The 24,702-nt window shown below is 46.6% G+C and overlaps 1 protein-coding gene across 1 annotated transcript in view; it reads right to left on the bottom strand.

Moving 5' to 3' along the window:
• NPAS2 (neuronal PAS domain protein 2) overlaps window positions 1–24,702 on the bottom strand; it is a 165,398-nt gene that overhangs the window by 41,355 nt on the left and 99,341 nt on the right. The window contains exons 6-9 of the mRNA XM_044262218.1: window positions 24,267–24,358; window positions 19,496–19,585; window positions 6,388–6,508; window positions 5,263–5,376 (exon numbers count right to left, since the gene is read on the bottom strand). Coding sequence (XP_044118153.1) covers window positions 5,263–5,376; window positions 6,388–6,508; window positions 19,496–19,585; window positions 24,267–24,358 — 417 coding nt within the window. The remainder of the gene's footprint in view (window positions 1–5,262; window positions 5,377–6,387; window positions 6,509–19,495; window positions 19,586–24,266; window positions 24,359–24,702) is intronic.

Genomic DNA, 24,702 nt, shown 5'->3' with positions numbered 1-24,702 from the left:
CTGTGGGACCTGCGTGGGGGTTGGGAGAGGACCAGGTGCTCTTCTGTAGAACTGGAGAAGGAAAAAGATGATGAACAGTGTATTTGTTCGTGATATTTTAAAAAAAAAAAAAAATCTGTTCTGGGACAAACATAGCTCTGAATAATCTAATTTCATTTCAGCCCCATTCTGGAAATGAATGGAAGAGCAGAGGTAGGCCAGAGGCTGATCCCACCAGTGGTCCTCCCTGAATCTCCAGGCCACAAGGCCAAGAGCACACAGAAGGCCTTTTTTTTTTTTTTTTAAATGGGAAGAGGAAGAGACCTGTGCTTCTGTATTGCAGCTCAGATTCCTTCTAGAAGCTGTTCACAGACTTGGTTAGAAACTGTCCTAAAGTGAAAACAGTTCTAGGAAAGCTCTTTTCTTGTCCCATTTCCCAACACGTACTTTTATTAAACAATCTAGGTTAAAGATGTACAATCCTGTCTTATGTCCCCTCCTCTGCCTTCAACATCTGTAGCAGATGATGAAGTCCTAAGGAGTGACCAATATGTGCAAACGTGAAGCAGGGGAAAATTCCATTTTGTTGATGCATTTGGGCAATGATGGCTGTGTCTGCCCAGCCATGGGGAACGGAGAGGGTTCAGAGTTACAGGGGTAAGCTGGCATAATTGGCCGGTGAATCTAGAAATGTCCAACCAGAGATTAATTGCCTTAACAAGGGCAAAGGTCCTTCTATGTCTCTCTACGCCCCAAATTCCTAACCCGGTCTACTCCCACCAGTGGCAGGGCAGACAAATGCTGAGCAGTTATGTGGGGTGGCTGGCAAGCAGGTGGCATCTTCATCTACATGATTTAAGGGTCGCCAAAATCTCCCTCTGGATCCGTGTCCCCCGTCTTCCCTGTACTGGAGCTGACACAGTTCCCTTTCTGTCCTTTGGTGTAAGGCCCAAGGGTTCGTATGGATGGTTTTCGAGTTGCAGTTTGTGCCTAGGTCAGCCTTAAGGCAAACTGGGTGATCAAGTGAACAAGAGGCAGGGAAGAGTCCTGGTGGGGCACTTGAGTCAGGGGTCCAGTTATGGACCTCGGGGAGCGCCCAGGGAGCCCAGGTGGTTAAGGAACTTGATGTGGGTGGCAGACCCAGAATGAGGAGCAAATGGAGGCCAAAGATGACCACACACTGGCCAGGTCCTGTTGCCTAGGCCTCCCAGTGCAGACAATTCACAAGTCACTGGAACTGACACAAGGGCCAGTTTTCCCAGCATCTACCGAAATGGATTTAATCTTCACTTTGGAGTCAAGGTCAAAGCGTAGTGGGATCTCTGTCTCTGGGTGGGCTCTGGGGTCTGTCAAGGAGAGCTGTATTTTCAGTTCTCAGAAAAAAGTCTGATTTCTCTATGAGTCAAAAGTCGGGTCTGAATCTTGCTGCTGTCCCCAGTCACCCGTGTGTGTGGGGCCAAGACTGCTGAGCCTCAGTTTAGGTCAATGTACTTGTCAAGCTTCATTAATGTACCAGATATGGACTGCATAGGCTCACAGAGGAGTAAAGGTAACTGTTCTTCCCATAAATAAATCTTTATTTATAAAGATGAGAGCCTTGCATCTTCCTGACAGGCATCAAAGAAGAATGGACCAGGCCATGTTCCATAAACTAAAGAGCCCTACAGAAATGAGAGGACTTTTCCCAATAATGGGCCAGAGCAGAGTTTTCTACACAGTTAGTTTGCAGTGTGAACAGAATACTAACTTTTATTTATTTAAAATAAAACCAATGCTCATAGTCTGTTCTCTTCTTTATTTTACACCTTGTTTTTAAATGTATGCCATGCCTGGGAACTCAGGACAATGGCGGGGGTGGCTTGTATACAAACTGCATTCTCCAGTTTCCGTATTTGATACTTTGACATTTGGGGCCTTCCTAACCTTGAAGGAACTCTCCCTTCTGGGTTGGCCAAGTCCCAGAAATAGTGAATGATTCACCTTTCCGTGCACCTTTCGTGGGCAAACCAATGTCCAACCCTCACCTTTGTGGGTCTCTCCCACTCTGGGCTACTATCCACTGGCTCTCATCATCCAGGCTTCTGACAACTAGGGACAGCCCCTTATTCAAGATTCCAGGTAGCCAAACTGACACCTGTTTACACCTCCTTGCTTCTTCATTTCCACAGAAACCATACAACTACTTAGCTCTTGCCCACATCTTCTCCTCTTCGCCCTGCCCCCTGACCTCCCCTGGTGCTTCCCTGTGTGGTTCCATGGTGAGCTGTGCCAGTTTGGAGGGGTCTGTGAGTATAAACCTCTTCTCCCCGACAGTCATTTCCATGTCTGTGTGTCTCACCATATTTGATTTAAAACAAATCTTGGGTCCCCTGAAAGCAGCTTGGTACATGGGTGCAGGACTCCTGGTAAGCACAGGTATAGACATCCTGAACCAACTGTATGCCAGGTAACAGGGACAGGCCTGTGTAATGCAGCACAACACAGATTTGTGGGAGGCAGCAAAGTACTGGGGTGAAGGGTAGGATTTCAGGGTTAGAATGGGTATGAGCGTAGGTCCCCCACTTCCCATGGGTGTACCTCAGATTCTCTCATATGTATCACTTTCCTCCCTTGATTAGCGGGGATGATGCCAACAGGACCACTTATAAGGTTGATGGGAGGATTCAATGAGATTATCAATGCAAAGACCCAGGACCTAGGACTTAGGAAGCACTCCTACTTTTATTACCCCATTGTTCAAGGCTCATTGAGAAGTAAACCTACAAAATCAAATTTGAAGTATTCCTTAGAGTATGTTAAACCATATTTCATAGGTCAAAAAGGATTGGATGTTGGTGATTTCATGGGGTTCCATACTAGCCATTCATTTGTCTCTGATATGGATGCTGTCTATTCTCATCTAAGTGAGAATTATATTTCAGTTTTTCCACAATTATGTTTGGAGACTCTGGTCTCAAGAAAGCCCCCTAACTTTGGTTGGTTCCACAGGCTCTGGAAAGACACTCTGGCACTCTTGGTTTTAAATTTTCCACTTAAAGTGCTGTGTGTTTATAGCAGTCACAGTTTAAAAAAAAAAAAATCACACATAATTTCCACACATTCTTTCAGGGAAACAAACATTGTCTCAACTTGAAGTGAAAATAAAGCTTTGCTAGTTAAAAAAAAAACAAAAACAAAAAACAAACAGCAACCCAGGTATTCACAATGAAGCCTCTCTCTTTCCTGAAACCCTCTAAACGGTGATAAGTGACAGGAAGCTTCAATGTGATATTCAGCAGCAGCTTAAAGGAGAGTTGCAGAAATGGAAATTAACAAAGGATGTGACTGTGGCTCACCAGCCAATCACATGTCAGTTCCTTAATTAAGTGGTGCACTGTTGTCATGGGGACACGTGGGCGCCTTGTCCCATAATTCCCACAGTCTTGGCACTCCGGGGGCCAGGGTGCCTTTCCCTTCCTTGCTCACAGCCTCATGGGATGCTCTGCTATTCTGGCAGCTGGCATAATGGCCACAACACACATTTTAAGCGAATTCCAAAGCACTGTTTATATTAATTCAAAAATAATGCTGTCTGGAAGGAGCACCATCAGCATGAGGAGTACCCTTAAAATTCCTACAGAATGGCATTTAATATATTTAATATTATGATAGGGCGGTGTCTCTCAAAGTCCATGACCCCTTTCACCAAAACCCCAAGGTTGTTCAATTTCACAACCTCAGCCCCGCCTTCTGATCTCCTGACCTAGCATCTGCATTTTAACAAGCTGCCTCACCCAGTGAACCCTGCACCAGGATTGGCATGACATTGGGTGCTTGACGAGGAGCCTCTTGGGTCAGTTTCTTTAGCTAGCTACCATTTACTTAAATATGTGATTCATTAAACATTCATCTCATGAGGTTTAGGAAAGCCTTTCAGATGAGTCAGGTTAGGCATGGTCAGGCTTTGGCTCTACCCCATTTAGCCCAGACTTAGGGCCCCACTTGGGAAAGCTGACCTGCCTTCACTTCCAGCCACTCAGGAACAACTGAGCCCTGTTTGGGTAGGTTCCCAGAGGGCCCCCAGTTGGCCATGGAGTCCATCATCCAGGCATAAGCCCTGAACATTAGGCTTGAAAATCATGTTGGCAAGACCAACACATTTAGCATGTAGTTGGAGACTTTGAGACAAAGCATGTATATTTATGCAAGCAACATACAGCAGAGGATCATCTAAGGGTGAAGGGAAGATCTGGGTAGCCTCAGCATTAGGACTCAGGACCATCATGTTGGCTGGTTCTATTGGAAACTATGGGACTAATGTGGTGTGGGAAGGGACCCCACTGTGGGTCTGGAGTTATAGAACAGTGACAGGGACATCCTGGGCTGCCATCAACTCCCTGGGCCTCTTCTTTCCCTGTTTGTTCTCCTTTGGTATATTTCTCCTTTCCTCTTCTCTCTTTCTGCCATCCCTGTCAACACGTCCTCCCGTTTTTTCCCATCTCTGCAGTTTTATGAAACATTAGATCATTCAAAGCGATTTATTTCATGTTGAGGTTGGAGACCTGGAGCAAACCAAACTCTGACCTTTCTATGCTGGGCTTCACTGTGGGGCGGGACGGGGGCTGGCACTGCTGAATTTCTGGCATTGGGCCCGCAACCCCATTTTCCCCAGGTCAAAAGTGAAACAGAGGGTGTAAGTCGAGCTTAGAGGTGCAGCCAGAGTTCGGGCCATTAGTTATCTGGGTAATTTCAGAGAGTAAGATTTTACTGTTTGGCTAATCGGCTTGATAACTTATCTGGGGTGGATTGCTGGCCCATCATAAAATGGCCACTTCCTGGGTATTAGGGTCAGAGGGAGCAGAAACCCTAGGTACCAGACCCACGAAAACATGCCCACAGAGGTAGTGAAAAAAGGAGAATAAAGATGCAGAAACCAAGGTTATGGATCTTCTCGTCACAGTGCAGCCTTGTTTGGCTGTGTGTAGGCTGAGTCTGTTCTTTATTAACTGTAAGTTGTTTCTCATAGCACAGAACTATTCCATCAGCCCCAAAATAAGTAAATGAATAAAGTATATTTCAGTGGGACGTCGTGGCCCGGCATCAACACAAGTGTGGGAGTGCGTTCTTTCTCGAATGGGAGATAACATTTACGAGCACAAAATGCATCTTGGGAACATGGAAATCCAAATGCAAATAGGAAAAGCACAGATTCTCACTCCTCCTCCCTCAGTGAGTCTTATGCCCCCTTGTGCACGTTTGCATGATAAAAGACACTGTCGCAATTATATGACAATTAAAGCTTACCATTGTTGTAAGAGCGAAAATTTCCTACGAATTTTATGTATTCATAAGTTGGAAATTCCTTTGGGTTCAAGCTGCCTCTAAGAAGATGGCAATAAAACTCTAAATCGTTGTCAGCTGGGCCGTTAAAGGAAAAAGAGAAAAGGAACGTGAATAAGACATAGATTCTAGACTAAACAAGTTATGTCTTTGTGTAACTCCTGGGCATTAGTCTATACATGGCCAGGGCGTCTCTCTCCTGACGAGTGACTCTTGGACATGATTTTAGAACCTTTGCAGAGCAGGGGGTTCCCCCCATAGTTTGTATAGATATTTTGCATTCCCTACTTGGGCCCAATTAGTCTTAATTTGCTCACAGATGTCTGTGGTTGGTTATGTCGGCATTGATTAGTTCCGGTTGTTTTCATATGGTGTATTAAAATAAAGCTGCTCATATAGAGCTGCTCTCTTTAATTTAATCTTTTCACGTTGCTTTGAAGTAAAATCAGATGTACAACAGGACACATTATTCATGGAAAAAGAACCAAGGCCTGAACAAGTAAGCATGAGGCGCTTGTACTACTTCTATCAATGTCTGTGCTTCGTTCAGGGGCACATGGTTCAGGAGGCACTCAGGCTGGCCTTCCATCCAAGTCGCCAAATTTGAGAAAAACTTTAAAATTCCATAAAACCCACAAATGTATATAAAAGACCAGATGACAGCCTCAGGAGAAAAGAATTTGGAGTTTTGACCTAATTATTCAGTTTTCAGTTGGTGACTCGGTTATCATACAAATCTAGCATCACGGTGTCTCTAAAATGAGCAGATTGTGCACTGATTTTTGCATTGTTTGTTACTCAAAGACTCTCATGTTCAAAAAAAAAAAAAAGAACTTCTTGTATTACATGCAAAAAATTCTTATTCTTAAGCGCCGTGCTTTCAAATTTTCCACAGAGAAGTTAAATGTCATACATATTCCAAACGCCAGTTTTAGCTTTAAATTTAAAATATACCTCCAAGGATCTTGGAAATATTCTGAGTCGCCAGGAAAATTGTTCTTAAAATTAGTCCTCCCTTCTTAATTCATTCTAACCTCTTTTCAAAAGTAAAATTCTTATATCTTGTAAAACCAGTAAAGTTAAACTTACATTTTAAGTATTCTGGGGAGGGGGAATCTGTCACAAGCATATGGGAAGAAAGCATTTTATACACTTCTGAGTGTTCTTGTTCTGGAAGGAAATTTAACAAATTCTGATCCATGACATCTGACTGAAAAAGAAAATAAAGAACAAAGGTACACACTCAACGAAGATGAAAAACAAAAGCTAAAGCCAAAACTGAACATTGAAGACAATTCAGAACTGGTTTATGAAATGAAAAGTTCAAGATCTAATTTTCTGTGAAGACCTCGAATCTATCAACCCGTCATCCCAAATTATAATCCAGAAGGTTTTACTTGCTCCAGTGCAAAAGTATTGCCCATGGGCCCACCAAAGTCAAAGAAGTGTGCAGGGGGTCCTGCTCTTCCCGGAGGACCCCACCTGCCGACACGCCTATGTTCTGGCTGGGGTGGTGGGGACAGCGAGGGACCCCAGGGCAGCCCCACTCGCTCATGTGAAGGGCCCTGAAGAACGCATAGGGTTCCCTTCCTGACCACTAGGCCCGCAAATGAACACCTGTTTACTTCTTAAAGGTCTCCTCAATCAAAGGAACCATGCTTTTTTTCTGAGTGACTGGGCACTGCCGTACAAAAATACAACATAGAATCCGGATACAGAACTGTCCAATAGAACTGTCTGTGGTGATGGAAATGGTTTATCATGTGCACTGTCCCTTATGAAAGCCACCATCCACATGACTATGAGCATTGAAATGTAGCCGGTATGATCAAAGCCTGTTCTTTTTTAAATTAAACTTATTTTTAATTTTTTAGAGAGAAAGTGTGTGTGCATGTTGGTGGGGGAGGGGCAGGGAGAAAGAGAGAGAATCCCAAGCAGGCTCCACAGCCAGCATGGAGCCCAATGCAGGATTTAATCTCACAACCCTGAGATCATGACCTGGGCCGAAACCAAGAGTCGGACGCTCCACTGGGCCACTCAGGTGCTCCTGAAGACGGCATTTTTAATTGTATTTCATTTTAATTCTTTTCATTGGAATTGAAAAAGCCACATGTGGCTAATGGCTCCCATATTCACTAGTGCATGTGCAAGCTGACAGAGGAGAGAGAGGGAGAAGACAGACATGCATCTTGCTGCCTCAGTCTCCCTCAAAACTCCTCCTTTCCTGTATTTTTTTTTTAAGATTTTATTTATTTGTTAGAAAGAGAGAGAGAGAAAGCACGCAAGCAGGCAGAGAGGCAGGCAGAGGCGGAGAAAGAGGCAGGCTCTCTGCTGAGCAAGGAGCCTGATGCAGGACTCGATCCCAGAACCCTGGGATCACGACCTGAGCCGAAGGCAGTGGCCCAACCCACTGAGCCACTCAGGCGCCCCGCCCTTTCCTGTATTTTTGAACACAATATTATACACCCATGAATTTGTACATCCAGGTAACTCTCTGTTTTGTGCCCCCTGAAGACCAGAGGTTGACATGCATCCTTTTGCACCCATACCTCTGCCTCCCATGTGCTCGATGTCCCCATGGTATTGCCAGTGGGTATTTGCCCATACCAGACACCCTGGTGGCATCCTCAGCTTCTCTCCCTTCTGCCCTCATCTTCGCATCCAAACAATATCCAAGGACTATGACACACTCCTCCCTCAAATTCTCTCAGATCTTCTCCCTTCCCTTTATTCCCATGGCTTCGACCTCCAACCTAGAGCACCGTCATTTCTTATCTGGGGAATGAAATGACCAAACTGGTCTTCCCACAACGACTTTTGTCCCTGTCCAACGTGTTCCCCACCAGCAGCCAGAAGGATCCCTGTATCAGATGAGGTTACCACCTTGCTTAAAAAGATCTATTGGCAGGGGTGCCTGGCTGGCTTGGTCCATAGTGCATGTAACTCTTGATCTCAGGGTCATGAGTTTGAGCCCCATGTTGGGTATAGCCCTGACTTCAAAATAAAACAAAACAAAAAACAGTCTGTTGGCTGCCAAACGCTCTCAGGATGATGCCTGAACCTCCCAATTCACTTCTGAGGTTTGTACTACCCACCCCCAAATTTCTTTTTCTCCAGTTGGCCAGCTACTTCTTCCTTCTGGGTCTTCCCCAGGCTGCACCCTGAGGCAAGGACATCGTGCACCTCTCCTTGTGTTTGGCTAACTCCTGTGCCTCCTCCGGGTCCCTGCTTTGAAGGTGCTGGCCCTGAGGAAGCACCCACGGATGCCACCCTCACTGCTGGCCTCTGGCCTCTGAAGCCCCCTGCTGTACTTGTTCTGTGGCCCTGTAACTGCTGGGGAGGGGCAGGTCCGCCAGACCGGAAGGCCCGTGAGGGACCAGGCCCACGTCATGGCAAGACAGAGAGAGCCCCAGAGATTGGGACTGAAAGGTGGCTCTGCCCCATATCAACCAAAAGGTGAGGAAGCTGTGAGGGTGGCATGAGCTGCTGGTCAATCACTCAGTGAATGCTCAGCGTGATGAGGTGTTTCATAACCATTCAGGAAAGCTCTCCAAGTTTTCTTGTTCGTTCACATGCTGATGTGTGTCCTCTGTCTGCCTCATCCATCGGGAGCTCCAGGACAGCGGGGGCCCCAACTGCCTTCTTGATGCCTAGGTGCCTGACACCAAACGGTGATTGGCCTTCAACAAAAATGCACTGAATAGGGGCGCCTGGGTGGCTCAGTGGGTTATGCTTCTGCCTTTGGCTCGGGTCATGATCTCAGGGTCCTGGGATCGAGTCCCGCATCGGGCTCTCTGCTCAGCAGGGAGCCTGCTTCCTCCTCTCTCTCTGCCTGCCTTTTTGCCTACTTGTGATCTCTGTCAAATAAATAAAATCTTTTTAAAAAATGCACTGACTAAGGAACGTGAAGATGGCGCTCTCTGAGGCGGTCCGCCTCTCTCAAGAGTGTTCCAGCTGGCTTCTTGATGTGTGAGTTACATTCGACGCCTGGTACTCAGACCGCGCGTTAACAGAGAAGCAGGCATGCATTAACCTCTCAGGACTGCTCATCCTGACCCTGTAACTGGATGGAGCCATGTGACTAGTCTTGGCCAGTGAATTGTGAAGGGGAGATGAGGCATGAAAGTTTCTGTCTGGCACAAGATTCTCCACAGCGCTTTATGTCACTGGGACCAGCAATATTCCAGAGAATGGGCCCTTTACTCTGGATCTAGAGTAAGAACAATCCAGAACAAAGAACTGCCTCTATTCACAACAGACAGATTCTTCAAATGAGTGAAATCCTATGGCATTTGTCTTTCCCAGTATGAATTATTTGACTGATATAATACCCTCTTCATCCAAGATGTTGTCACAAAATGAGAGAGAGAGAGAGCATGCATGCTAGCAGGAAGAAGGGCAGAGGGAAAGAATCTCAAGCAGACTCCCCACTGAGTTTGGAGCCAGATGTAGGACTCAACCCCAGCACCCTGACATCATGACCTGAGCTGAAATCAAGAGTCAGACACTCAACCAACTGACCGACTCAGGAAGATGTTGCTGCGGCTGAGGTCGAAGAGGTTGCTGCCTGTGTTCTCCTCAAGGATTTTGATGGATTCCTTTCTCACATTGAGGTCCTTAATCCATTTTGAATCTATTTTTGTGTGTGGTGTAAGGAAATGGTCCAATTTCATTTTTCTGCGCGTGGCTGTCCAATTTTCCCAACACCATTTATTGAGGGGGCTGTCTTTTTTCCATTGGACATTCTTTCCTGCTTTGTCGAGGATTGGTTGACCATAGAGTTGGGGGTCTGTTTCTGGGCTCTCTATTCTGTTCCATTGGTCTATGTGTCTGTTTTTGTGCCGGTGCCATGCTGTCTTGGTGATGACAGCTTTGTAATGGAGCTTGGGGTCCGGAGTTGTGATGCCACCAACTTTGGCTTTGTTTTTCAATGTCCCTTTGGCTATTCGGGGTCTTTTCTGGTTCCATATAAATTTTAAAATTATTTGTTCCATTTCTTTGAAAAAGATGGATGGTACTTTGTACAAAATCTATAAAGAACTTAACAAACTCAACACCCAAAGAACAAATAATCCAATCAAGAAATGGGCAGAGGACATGAACAGACGTTTCTGCAAAGAAGACATCCAGATGGCCAACAGACACATGAAAAAGTGCTCCATATCACTCGGCATCAGGGAAATACAAATCAAAACCACAATGAGATATCACCTCACACCAGTCAGAATGGCTAAAATCAACAAGTCAGGAAATGACAGATGCTGGCGAGGATGCGGAGAAAGGGGAACCCTCCTACACTGTTGGTGGGAATGCAAGCTGGTGCAACCATTCTGGAAAACAGCATGGAGGTTCCTCAAAATGTTGAAAATAGAACTGCCCTATGACCCAGCAATTGCACTACTGGGAATTTACCCTAAAGATACAGACGTAGTGATCCAAAGGGGCACGTGCACCCGAATGTTTATAGCAGCAATGTCCACAATAGCCAAACTATGGAAAGAACCTAGATGTCCATCAACAGATGAATGGATCAAGAAGATGTGGTATATATACACAATGGAATACTATGCAGCCATCAAAAGAAACGAAATCTTGCCATTTGCGACAACATGGATGGAACTAGAGCGTATCATGCTTAGCGAAATAAGTCAAGCGGAGAAAGACAACTATCATATGATCTCCCTGATATGAGGAAGTGGTGATGCAACATGGGGGCTTAAGTGGGTAGGAGAAGAATCCATGAAACAAGATGGAATAGGGAGGGAGAGAAACCATAAGTGACTCTTAATCTCACGAAACAAACTGTGGGTTGCTGGGGGGAGGGGGGTTGGGAGAAGGGGGTAGGGTTATGGACATTGGGGAGGGTATGTGCTTTTGGGTAAATTGGAAGGGGAGATGAACCATGAGAGACTATGGACTCTGAAAAACAATCTGAGGGGTTTGAAGTGGCGGGGGGGTGGGAGGTTGGGGTACCAGGTGGTGGGTATTGTGGAGGGCACAGCTTGCATGGAGCACTGGGTGTGGTGAAAAAATAATGAATACTGTTTTTCTGAAAATAAATAAATTGGAAAAAAAAATTAAAAAAAAATGCACTGACTAGCTGAAAGAAGTGGAAGCGGGCAAGCATGACAACAGGAGTAAAAATAAGGCACCCCAAGAATATGGAGCGTGGTGTAGAGGGTCCAGACATAAGGACAAAGAGGCTCCCAGGAAATGACTTCCACAGGAAGGAATCCCTGAGCAGGAGCCGAGGGACAAGATGGTGTCTGTCCGGGGTGCAGCTGAGCCTGGGTGGCTCAGTTGTTAAGCGTCTGCCTTTGACTTGGGTCATGATCCCAGGGTCCTAGGATTGAGCCCTGCATCGGGCTCCCTGCTCAGCGGGAGGCCTGCTTCTCCCTCTTCCACTACCTGTGCTTGTGCTCCCTCTCTTGCTGTATCTCTTTCTGTCAAATAAATACATAAAATCTTAAAAAAAAAAAAAAAAAAGAAAAGAAAAGAAAAAGAAAAAGATGGTGTCTGTGGGGCAGCCAGGGCATTCCAGGCAGAGGGCACAGTGCATACAGAAGTATCAGAGGGGAGGGAGGAGAGTGGTGGAGGCAGATACTGCAAAGAGAAGTGAGGCCAGAACCAAGAAGGCTGCAGAGGAGTGAGTACCTTGTCCTGAGCGCCTGGGGTGGGGGTGATGGGACCCACTGAGGGGGCAAGAGAAGGGGAGGGCAGGACCATACCTGTGCTCTCTGGCCTGAAGAAGGACAGAGCACAGGACATCAGGCTAAAGAAGGTCAGTCTGAACAGGCACAGGGAAGGGGAGACATGATGCATAGGAGAGAGCATGCAAACAGGTCACTCGACAACAGAATCCACCCAACGCTGACTCAGGGCACCTGTGTGCCAGCCACTGCCTTGGGCACTGGAAGAAACCCAACGGAGCAGGTGAGCCCCTCTACTCTTGCAGCCAGCTGTCCAGGGGCTGTGAGGAAGGAGCACACCATTTGGTGGCCGATAAAGGACAGGAGGAAAAGGAGGGACGCCCAGCTTGACAGTGCCCGGGCTTGATCTCCGTAGGCAAAGTCTCTACAAACCCCTCACGAGCCTGTGCTATCATTTTCTCCCTCTGGCTCTCTCCGAGTTCCTTCTGATGTTCTTGATTTTATTTTAAGCTCATTCCCTTTAGTTTTTTAGATGATGACTAATGCTCACAGACGACAGCAGTCTTTCTTCTTAAAGACACTGCAGATACAAGAAAATGATGACTAAGTCACTCCGTAGCCTTTTCTTGGAGAGCCAGGTGGAAGCCCCCTTCCCTTGTCCTGAGTATGACAGAGAACAGGACTCTGGGGCTGCCTGACTGAGCTGCTTCTGTGGAAGGTGGCTGGCGGGTCACAGGGCTGTGGGGGCAGCTGGGGCTGCAGGTTCCCCACAGAATAAAGATGAACTCCGGATGGAGGCTGATGGGAAGGATGGTGGGGATTATGAGCTAACACCCAGAAAGGGCTCAGAGCCATGCCTGGCAAATAGCCAGCTCTCGCTATGTATTCACTATTATATTACTATTATGCCATTTCCCCGTGCCAACAAGCAGCACAAACACTGATAGTTAGAAAATTTAAACCCTCATGCTTACCACAGAACAAATTCTATCCGCAATTGAACTGTCCCTTGAATGAGCTGAGCTCTGTTTATTAAAATGACAGCAATTACGGAGACAAGGGAGGGCGCGCGCCATCCGCAGCCATCTTGCCCGCTGAATCACAGTGTCGGGACTATCATTTACCTGTTGGAGACAGAAGGTTTTCTACCCAACTTACTGAAGGTCCTTGGTTGCTTTCTCAAGAATTTTTGCCAAGACTACTTTTACCACGAATGCCTGTCCTTATTCCAAATCACACCCTCTCCCAAGTTTCTTCTTGTGCCCCTTGGGAGCCTGAGGGTGATCTAGAAGTGCTTCGGGACACAGCAAGGCATTGTCTTCTCACCCCAGGAACCAGCAGCACCCGTTTGGTGGCACCCAGCAGAGCTCAGTGAGCCCATCCACGGAGCTCACAGAAGCCGGCCAGCTCAGTTGGAAGGGAGCCGGGGGACGCTCTGTCCAGCAAGGACCCAAACAGACCCTGGCAGTTCTGGCTGGAGATGTGTTGGCCACAGTGAGAAGTCTTGGAGAAGGGGCAATCGTGAGACATCATGGAGAAGCCTCACACTGAGAAGAGGCAGGAATGGGCTCCCTGAAGCAGTCAGCACCTCAGTCTCCCTAAAGGGCCAGGAAGTTGGAGACACATCTAATAGGTTTTGGTGCACTTTAGATTCAGAATCAAACTGATGGCCCAACGGTAATGCATTTAGAAGCTTGTACAGGGAGTGGCTTTGACCCTAGAGTAGTGAAGAATTAATTAGGATATAAAAGGTACCAACTATAAAAAAATCTCTTCATGAAAAGAACCTAAATAGGGCGAGGGGAGCCACAAGAGGAGAGAATATATTTGTAACACATAAGCCATGGTGTAAGTCCTAAAATGAAGGCTCAGTGTTAAACGCTACCTTGTCACCTAGCAAAACTGGGAGGCCCTCGATGGGCCCGACTGAAAGTTTTCCTTCATACTCTGCCCCTATGGGAAGGCCCCCTAGCTAAACAATGCTCTTTGTTGAGCACGGTTCCTGCTCATCTCTGAGTAGTGGGTTTAGTTCCCTGCCAGTCTGCCGAATTATTCAAATAAACTGGTCTCACCCCTGTAGGGACCAGAGGGCACCCCAACCTCTGTTACTATGAAGCCTGCTTCTCACGGTCCCTGCTGGGTCGCTGCTCCAGGGTGTGGTCCCATGTGGCCCTGCATCCTGGTCTCCAGGTTGTGAGCTCAGGAAACTAATAAACTGTGGTCAAGCACCTGTGTCCAGCCAGACCTCCTAAGAGAGAGCAAGCAGGAGGAGATCGAAACAGTACCCCGCAGAGGACTAGTGTCGAGAACATGGAAAGAATGCCTCCAAATTACAAGGAACAAACCAGACGGTCTGGTAGAAGAATGGCAAAACCCCCGAACAAGCACTGTGTTCACAAAGGAGGGAATCCAAATAGCTAACAAGCATATGCAAGCAAAGATGCCCAATCTCCTTAGTAATTGGGAGGAAAACAAGTTAAAACTCCATGCACAAGACTGACAAATGCTAAGAAGCCAGCCAATCCACATGCTGTGATATGGGGCACCTAGAACTCTCGAGACTGCCGGTGGAGATGGTGCAACCATCATTAACAACGTGGTGTCACCGGGTACCCGTGAAGTTGCACCCACTATCCAATCCAGCCATTCTACGCTAAGTTCTCCATGACATGCTTGCAAATGTTCATTGGGAAACACAAGCAGCCTGTTCACAAAGGCACCTTCCAGGAGTTCCAACCTGGAACCAATGCAGAAACGCTAGCACATTCCTCCAGGGGAGAACCAGGCAGCAATGACATAAACCCATGACCGCCACCACGAAGAGTCTGAGATGGATGGGTCTCACAGACAATGTTGAGCAACAGGAGTCCATTTCCCAGGACTCTATTTTCCTAAAGTTAGCCAGAAGACAATACTAAATCATCGTGTTGCGTGACAAATCAAAAGTGAGTAGAACTACAAAGAAAATCAAGGAAGCAAAGATCATAAAAGCCAGGAAAATGGTCATCTCTGGCTGGGAGGTGGGATGGGAGAAGAACAGATGGGAGGTTCTGTGGTTCCAGACATACCCACCTGTATGTTTGCACTCACTCTATCATGAGTTTAAACACTGAAGGAATGTTTCATGCATACTTTTGTAAGCATGCTTTATAAAAATCAAAAGCATATTAAAATAGAGAAAACTGGGGCCCCTAGGTGGCTCAGTCAGTTAAGCACCTGCCTTCAGCTCAGGTCATGATCCCAGGATCCTAGGATGGAGCCCACGCTGGGCTCTCTGCTCCGCAGGGATCTGCTTCTCCCTCTGCCTGCTGCTCCCCATGCTTGTGCTCTCTCTCTCTCTCTCAAATAAGTAAATAAAATAAAACAAAATAAAATGAAAGGTGACCTGGACTCCTTTAACCTGTGACCAGCTCCGAGCTGCATGCAGCCACACCTGCTACAGCCTTCCTAGACAGAGCTACCCACAGCTTGGGCCCTGCCCAGAGCCATCTCTGACCAGATGCCGGGGACTAGGTGTGTTCTCCTGCAGGGGAGGACAGGGTGGGGAAGGAAGGGCAGAGCGACATCTCCTGGGAGGTGTTTCATGGACTTGCTGCTGTGTTGTGTGGTAAAGTCAGCCATGGGTTCTGTCTTTCCTTTCTGCGACCTCCTCTCCTTGCTGTGACCCTGACCATGGGAACTGGCCCTTTATCCTACTTTCATCTTGTACTGCTTGCTGGAGCTTTCACTGGGAGAACCAGCATTCCATGGAAGTAGTTTTTGGTTTGTAGATTTCTAGACATTTATAATCACTTGTGCCTTAGATTATTTTCCTTCAGGGACGTGGTGCTGTCCATGCCCACATTTCCTACTTTGGAGGCAATTCCCTCTCCTGCTGAGCTGTTTGCAATTGCTCCCAAAGTAGCAGCCCCATTTAAGGGCTCAGCCCCTCACTCAACAGACACTTAGGCACCTCGGGTCTATGTTCAGGCCTGGAGACAGGACCTCTGCCTTATGTACAGACAGCATGATCCAGCTCATTAAGCAAACATGGCAATCATTAACAAATAAAAACAGGGAAATTAGGTTCTTCAGAAACAAACAAAAGTCCCAATAGGAAATAGAGTTTATGCCTACTTTGGGTCTCATTTGGGTCTGCCTCAGCCATATTCTTTCCTAATTCCATCAGAGGCATGTTATATCTTTCCTGGAAAGTTTTCATCCCAGAAGCTCTCTTTAGCCCTTGGTCCCCCATCCACATGCTCATCGACGATGCCCACATTGCTTCTTTGACTGCTTGTGTTAATTCTAGACACCAAAAAAGTTGGAAAGTTTTGACTTTGTCTTAAAACCATTTCCTGCCTTTTTTTTTTAAGATTATTTATTTATTTATTTGACAGAGAGACATCACAAGTAGGCAGAGAGGCAGGCAGAGAGAGAGAGAGGAGGAAGCAGGCTCCCTGCTGAGCAGAGAGCCCGATGTGGGACTCGATCCCAGGACCCTGAGATCATGACCTGAGCCAAAGGCAGCGACCCAACCCACTGAGCCACCCAGGCGCCCCCATTTCCTGCTTTGAGCCGCTTTCTTTTTTCTATCAAATTGGGAAAGAAAGCTCTAGAATATTGCATCAGAAAATTGCTATACAAAAATCTATCATGTGAGCTTTTGCCATGTCTGAGTTTCTAGTAGTAGGAAGGAGACAGAGAGACAGTAGCCTAATGGTCTCAAAAGAAGAAAGGAATTCTTGCTGCTTTTTATCCCTCAACCTTCCTAGTCACCGACGGGCCTCCAACCCCAGGCCCTACAAGGGGCAGTGGGACCCAACCCTTGGCATGCCAGCCTCTGATACCAACAAGGGGCATGGCTGCTGGGGCCCATGGCCTCCTGCCCTGCCCACACTGTACCTCTGTTGGACGTGCCTTCCTTCCCCATCCTTTCTTCCTAAGCATTGTAATTCTCCACAGCAAATGTGATGTAGCTCTAGGTCTATGCCAGGTACTATTCCAAGTGCTTTACACCCATGAATTCAGGTAAGGGACTCTTAATGGTGCTTGTTACATTGTGAGTGACTCACATGGGACTTTTCAATGGCTGTGTCATCCATGGACAAGTCCTGTGCTCCTGCTGAGTAATAAGTAAGTCCAAATTGAAGTGAATTAAAACAAAAGCAGAATTCTCCCATAGAAACCCAAATTCTTGGCTTTAGGAAGACACCAGAGTAGAGTGGTAAGGAGCTTGGGCTCTGAGGGCAGTTGCTCCTGGTTTCAGCCCTGCTCTGCCCTCACTCACTTGGCCCCCTGGGATCTCCTCCTTTGTAAAGTAGGGGTGATAGAGGCATTCCTCCCAGAGGTCTCCTCTGCTCAGACAGCCAGTTACGGATTGGCACCAGGTAAGTTTCCATCCTTAATCGCTCTTGTCCTTGCTTGAGAGCAAAGATGCAAGTGAATGCTAAGCAAAAAAGGAAAAGCAGGCAGTGCTCTTGGTAAAAACCAGAAAATTAGAGTTAGAAGTAAATAGAAGTTAAATTGTCCATCCTAGGCTCACCTCCACTGGAGAGTTTAAGGGCTAACTCTATGTGTGTCTGCATGTGGGTCTATATATAGACACTCATGATTCATTATGGGTCTAACATTCATAAGCTAGACATGGGATCATTTCTGCTCCTTCCAGAGTTAGAAAATAATTCATAAAGGTGGTCCTAAATTGCTCTGTAATTTCAAATTAGAATTCCCGACTCACTTTCTAAGTCCCCTCTGCCACATATAGCAACTGGGTCATCAGATAATTACAAGAGCATAAAGCAGAACAGTGCAAATCCTGTTTCCTCAAACAGCTCTGGGCTCTTGAACCTCATTCCTGGGTCATTAAGGAGGCTCCGTGTCATTGCTTTCAATCAGCCTCTATCATGGCCCAATCCTGTCCATTCAAGACAAAACACAAACCCCTCCCAAGAAGCACCCCATTGCTGCTTCTTTCCTCAGCCACCTCAGGTCAGTCTGAGGAAGCCAGGCTGATTGGATGAGCAGAGCTTATCACTCTTCTGGCCTTAGATAAAACCAAGACGAACCTGAACTCGTGCCTCCTCGGGGTCAAGCGAGAATCAGTCTCTCTGATGGCCATCAGGAGGAGAGAGAAAGCCCCAACCCTAATGTACCTTGGAGATGGTGCAGGGGGTTGGGCTGAAACACAAAAGTTACAGAGACAGTGGGGGTAATGCGAAGGCATCTGCCTAGCAAGGTAAAAACTGCTTTTTTGGGCTACACCACACAGTGACCAGCAAAGGAAGAATGTGGAGGAAACGATGTGATGGGGAGTAGCTTCCGAGGAAAAGTGTAACCCAGCACAAGATGGCATGTTGGGCCAATAGCAAAGCTGGGCTCCTCACCCCGAGGAAGGCGAGCTGCCCCCCAGCAGGTACAGCTAAGGGCCGTGGTCCTCCAGTGATTTCCGAGATTGCCTTTGTACAGGAACCAGGGGAAGCGGTAAACCTCCTTATCACATCTTACTCCACCGCCGATGCGCTGGGAGTGGGGAGCAGTGGGGTTACGAGGTTTGGCAGGACTTGTGGGAAGGAGAGAGAAGAGAGATTTTATCCCCACCACGATGCTCCTGGGAGAGCTCTCATTCAAAGCCATAGTCTGTAGGAATAAATAACGGGGTAGCAGGAAATGGAAGGCAGGCCAAATGCCCTTGAGGGGTTCCCAGAGGGGGAACCTCCAGCAGCCAGGTGCTGCTTGGTGAGTCAGGTCCTTCCGACTAGGGATTATGAGGGTGCCAGGCAGGCTTACCTGAAGAGGAGGAGAGGAGGGAGGACAAGAGGCACAGAGGGAAGCATGTAGGGATAGAGGGAGGAAGAAGGGGAGGGGGAACATCTAAGAAGGCCTTTGTCAAGCAGCACCCAGCCTGCCTCTGAGCCTCCATCTGGAGTCCCTGGGATGGCAGAGCTTGTCCTGCTGTCCACACCTTACTCATTCCCCAAGACTTCCCTGGTCCAACCGCATCTTCCCGGAATATTTCAACTCTCTTCCCACTGCCCCCATCACCCCTGTCATGGATCCTTTATTACCATTAAGAGCCACCACCTACTTTCCATCTCAGACATGTCCCAGGGGTCCCCAAACCATGTCCCATCTCCAGTCATCTGCTATGCATTCCTCCACCAGCTCTTGGTTGACCCGGGAGGTCAGCTTTTCCCTTTGTAGGACATACATCAGCCTCTGGCCAGGCTCTAAGATCTGCTAACTGTGCCCGGACTCTCTCAGCAGCTCAGCTCCTGCATGGTTTCTGGGGCACAGAGGGTGAGGACCTGCACCCACATCCCCCTGCTGGGTCTTGCCACCTCGAGATCCTGGTGCCTTGTATGTTCTAGAACAGCATATTTCTGAATCTGCCCTTCCTGTAGAAGGCTCCCCTGGGGACTCTGGCCTCGGCCTTGTTGAGGACACTCCTTAACCCTTGTTACACACACGCCCCCCTCTGACTCCATCACCTCCTATTTGAGACCTGAATGGTTCTCAAGGGAAGATAATAATGTGGACTGGCAAAGGCCAGCAGAGCAGAAACTTACCGGTAAATGCCCAAGGAGAGGCGTGATACTGTCAGAAACATAGAGGATGCTACCATCCGTTGTCACTGCGATGATGAAGCCATCCAGTGCCTGCAGAGAATCCAACAGTGGAAGATTCCTTAGTGATGCCTTTGTGGAGCAGAATGTCACCGAAGCAAAGGATCCCCTGTTATGACATTGACTTTGTTTTGGAGTTCTTAGAATATTTCCATGAATAACCTCACTACCCTTCTCAGCCTTGCACACAGGATGGTTTCATATGCAGAGTCCATCTAGCCCAGGCAAAGGGCTTGCAAAAGCACTAAAGGGCTCCCTGGAAAATTGGACCTCTTGGAATCCTTAAACTCGATTTAGCCATGGAAATTACGTAGGTAATTTAATGATAAGCATCCTATTGGGCTGAATCAGAAACCTCACATTTACCATTAAAAAGATGTCAGTGATATTCAATGGTTCTTAGCCCCTGACCCCCAATAGTGCTTTGAGTTCAATTTACCAGAAGATATTGGACCTAGCAGGTACATTAACAACCGTCGGTTAGGGTTGACATCTGCCTACATTCACTGCCACGGGAGGAATGCCTCCCAATGGAACATTCACATTCCTTCCTGAGTATCTGCTGTATGTGAGCTCACTGCTCTAGGTGCTTCTGATAGAAAAGGAGGTAGACTGTGAATGTTTCCTCATGGACACTTTCGCTGTTTTGTTTTTAGATTCCTTATTGGACGCTCATGACGCTTTCATAAGACACATCTGAGAGTAGATTTCAAAAATTCAGACTGTGTAATCAGAGAAAGAGAATTATCATATGATCTCTCTGATATGAGGAATTTGAGAGGCAGGATGGGGGTTCTAGGGGGAAGGGAGGGAAAAATAAAACACGATGGGACTGGGGAGGAAGACAAATCACAAGAGACTCTTAATATCAGGAAACAAACAGGGTTCCTGGGGGCTGGAGAGGGAGGGACATGGTGGCTGTGTTATGGACACTGGGGAGGGTATATGCTACGGTGAGTGCTGTGAAGTGTGTAAGACTGATGTACCCCTGGGGCAAATAATACATTATATGTTAATAAAAATAATTTTAAAAATCCTTAAAAATTAAAATTAAAATAAAAAATTCAGACTGTGTCATTTAGCACTGAATGGGGTCATCCTGGCAACGGGCTATACAGGGGCACAGAATAGAAGGAAAAGATTAAAACAAGCCCATCTCACCGGAAAATGAGTCTCTGAAGGAGTAATATGCTCAGGTGGACAGTTACTGTAAACCTATCACTTTGTACCGACTATATCTTTGAAATAGGATCATCCTCAAATATGAGAATTTTTCCACTTTAAGAGAAAAAAAAGTCACACCGAAATATGTGCTCAGAAAGTTCTGGAAACATTTTGTATGCACTCAGCTAGTTCCTCCCAGGGTGTTACTGGAAGTCTGCCAGGCCAAAAGGGCACTGATTCGTTCAGTTTGGAGGGTGCAACTAGGTGCACTGCAACAGGAAGCGGAAATGGTCCACTAACCGCACAAGAAAGGCACCGTGCCAAAACGGGAGAAAGCTCTCTTCACCAGGAAAACGAACACTAGGGTCATTTATTATTTTACACTTACATATTGCAGGATTTAAGACTGAAAAATATATTAAAGCGTGTTTCTTAAGTGGACCTCATCCTTTTGGGTTCTGTCAGTAATTTTCAACTGGGACAGTTTTGCCCCCTCTCCTACCCACCTCTGTTGGGAGACATCTAGGGATGACAGCAGACGTTTTTGGTGGTCACTACTGGGGTGGGTGCTGTTGGCATCCAGTGAGTAGAGGCCAAGGATGCTTTGGAAAGTCCCACAATGCACAGGACACCCCAATAACAAAGAATGATGAGGTCCGAGGTGTCGATAGGGTCAAGGTTAAGAAATCCCCCAATAAGATTTACGGATCACGGTGAACCCAGAGGTACATCTTGGTTCCTTTTGTTTCTTTTCCTAATGGTTTTTTAGTTCTATTTGTGGCACTCCTGGAGGTGAACTTTAAGAGATGGGGGCACTCTCGAGGATGTTGGCTGGACCTTTTTTTGAAAATGCAGGGCAGTATATTGGGAAAAGAGAAGCAGTTCAAATGATCTTCTTGTGCAGTGGGCCCAAGCCCCTCTTGGGCTTATAAAGCATGAGGGTGTTAAAAAACTGAAGGTATTTATAGATGGGAGGTAACTTTCATCAGATAATTGGGGTCTCCCATGAAAAGCACAAGAGGGGTGCTAAGTCACTACTTGGAGCACACTTGCCAGGGTTCTAGAGGATCCCATCAGCCCCATCTGAGGGACTCAGCAGACTCATTGCAAAGTCTCAAAGTGAAAGTGATGGCAACAGCAGCTTCAGGAATGCCAAAAATGCCACCATGGCCCCAGTTTTATACCTGCCACACACCAGAAGGAAACAAAAACACATCTTTCTGCCAATTCTGCTAATTCCTGATTCAACCACTTCCTCAGGTCAGGAACAAACCTCAGCTCAACCCATCATTCCTGATTGGTTGTCCAGGGACAACCTCTGGGCTAAGAGAAAAAATGGCTGTAGCTTTTCTTCTGAATACAATTCAGAAGAAATGCTACAAACCCGGTTAGTGGCCAGCCAGCAAGAGCTGCCCCTTTGTCTGAGTCAACGTGTTCGGGAGCTTGTAGCCATCTTCTCTATCCGCTAACGTGGTACCTGCCTGGCTGGTCTGCACCAAGGCACTTTTTTCTTTCAAACCCCATGACCATGTGTGTATCCTCCCAGAGTCTGGGCTGGGGGGCTTTCCAAGAGAAGAGGGAAGGAGGAGGAAGTCATATCAAGAGGGCACCGGTGGCTCAGCACCTTGGGGGCTGATGGGTTCTGTCCTGCTTTAAAACGGGAGCCTCATGGTTACCAAGACATGGCATCTGAATTCCTCACAGTCCCTGAAATGGCTCTGGAAAAGGAGAGGTTGTGTGGCTGGAAAGGGACACACACACACACACACACACACACACGAGTAAGCATTTGCCTAGTGGCAAATGGTGACAATCTCATCCTGTGGGGGCCCCGTGGGGCCCAGGCCATCCAGAAGATACTAGAAGTACTGTTACTCAGGACCAGGTCTGTGTCTCTTGAAGAGCAACAGGTCAGAACAGAAGCTTGAAACAGAGATTAATCTGAAGTAGTACTGGATGGGTTTCCCAGGCTCCTCAAAGCAGCAATTTGCCCAGAAGGCTAATCCCAGAAAGATTAACTTCAGACTTAATTCACTCATTGGGCATGATTCCTTCAGATTCGCTTCAAGGAGTCTATACTGGGAGCCAGGGAACGTGCAGAAGGAATATACATACCAATCTAAAACCTTACTTTTCTAGAAATTCTAGTCTCCTAAATCTCAGTCCTGCCTTTCAGCCCAAATATGTATCCATTTTTAACTTTTTAAAAGTCTTGTTTCCTCAGACACTTTTGATATCTTGAAACTCGGTGGGGGGAAGAAAAAGGAAGGATGTGCTACAGGCTCTTAAAAAGAGGCTGGGTTCTATAGGGTTATGCGTTTTAACTACTGTCCCTAAGAATTAAAAGATAAAACGGTTTATGTAAAGTAGCATAATGATGCATTAATTCAACATTATATTTCACAAGCTGCTCTAAATTTAACATACTTAAAATGCATTGCTTCTGGAGAAAGTTCTGTATTTTCTTTAAATATAGTTCCCATGTAGATTTAAGTATCTTTCATTTTATGCAAATGTTCATTAATGCGCTTATATTTCATAATATTTGGACATCTTCATTCTGGCATTTTCTTACTCCAGTACTTTCTGTTTTCTGCATAGTTAATCTATGTAAATTAAAGTTTACATCAGTCTTATACACGCACCTAAGATGAGATAAAGAAAGAAGCCACTTTCCAAAAACTCTGCCAGGAACCGCTGACATATAGCCAGCATCTAACTTCCTTTCGCTGAGCTCATTTGTCTCGGTTTCCTCTTCAAGGGCCCAGACATGCCACGTCTGGAGTCTTCTCTCCCTCCACTGTCATGTCCATGCACTCCCAGCCTAATCCCCCGCTGAGACCTCAGAGCACCCCGCCACAGAGAGCCTCATCCTCATCTCCGCAGAGGGGTTTCAGCCAAATGTAAACACAGGACACTGAAGAAGTCCACCGGCTCAGCTCGGCCGGATTTCCACAAATACATCCCTGTAGATGGGTGTGGGCACCTAACTTTCTGGAGGAAGAAATGTGAGCATCTTCCTCAGCCCAGAAAGGGCGTGTGCCGGGTGGGAAGGCCCAGGGTCACTTATGGTAGACACCCACATGCTGTGTTGATGTAATGCGAGCTCAAGTTAAAAGCCCAACTTTAAAAGAAGATTTTTGTTTTCAAAATGTGTTCTACTAAGGGAAACATATGATCATTGCATTCTAAAGAGGTGACTGAGCCACAAAGACAGTGCAGAGATGGGCTTTTTCCTCCCTCTTTCCCCTCCTACCTACCTGCACATTTGTCCCTCCCTGGTCCCCCACTGGGTGTCCTCTGGTTGGGAGACCATGAGCAGGTTCACCCTGCACACACTCACATCCAGTTTTGGGATTCTTGCTTATACTGCCAAACTCAGTAGCCAAAAAACAAGCAATAGCATGCAGGGCTTTAAGGAGTATCTGTTTCAAGACCTCTATCCAGGGTCAAGAACAGTCGTTTGCTTCAGGGACGGGTCTTATCTGGAACAAGCGGCTACATTTTGATTTGCGACCACTAATTAAGCTAATTGGAAAGCGCATTTCACCTCCAACATCAGCTGGGTGAATTCTTCATTACTGAGGAATGAAGGTTTCCAGTCCTGCTGAATATCACAGATTTCCGTTTGCGCTGAGACTTCTAAAAAAAACAAAACAAAACAAAACAAAACCATAAATAAATGGTTATGTCAAAGGTATCTTGGAATTAGAATGCACAAACAAAGCACACTTATTTCTATGTAATTTTGTATAAACCTATGTGTTGTTTAGTTAAAGAAGCCAGGATAAGGAAATAGGTTATCCTGATTTCCAAGGACTAGAACTTTGGATGTAATGCGTGTAAAGGCGTCTCTTGATGTTTTCACATCCTTTTAATGAGGCTTGAGGAGAAGGAGCTATAGTCGCCACCTATCAAGGCAATGGGAACAAAGACTGGGACGGTGGGACGTGGTCCTAAGCTACAGCTTCATGGTCAAGGCAAAG

The sequence above is a fragment of the Neovison vison genome, chromosome 8, assembly GCF_020171115.1.
Source record: "Neovison vison isolate M4711 chromosome 8, ASM_NN_V1, whole genome shotgun sequence".
NCBI lineage: Eukaryota > Metazoa > Chordata > Mammalia > Carnivora > Mustelidae > Neogale > Neogale vison.
The sequence above is the reverse complement of the archived record's forward strand: the minus strand, read 5'-3'. Positions and strand labels throughout refer to the sequence as shown.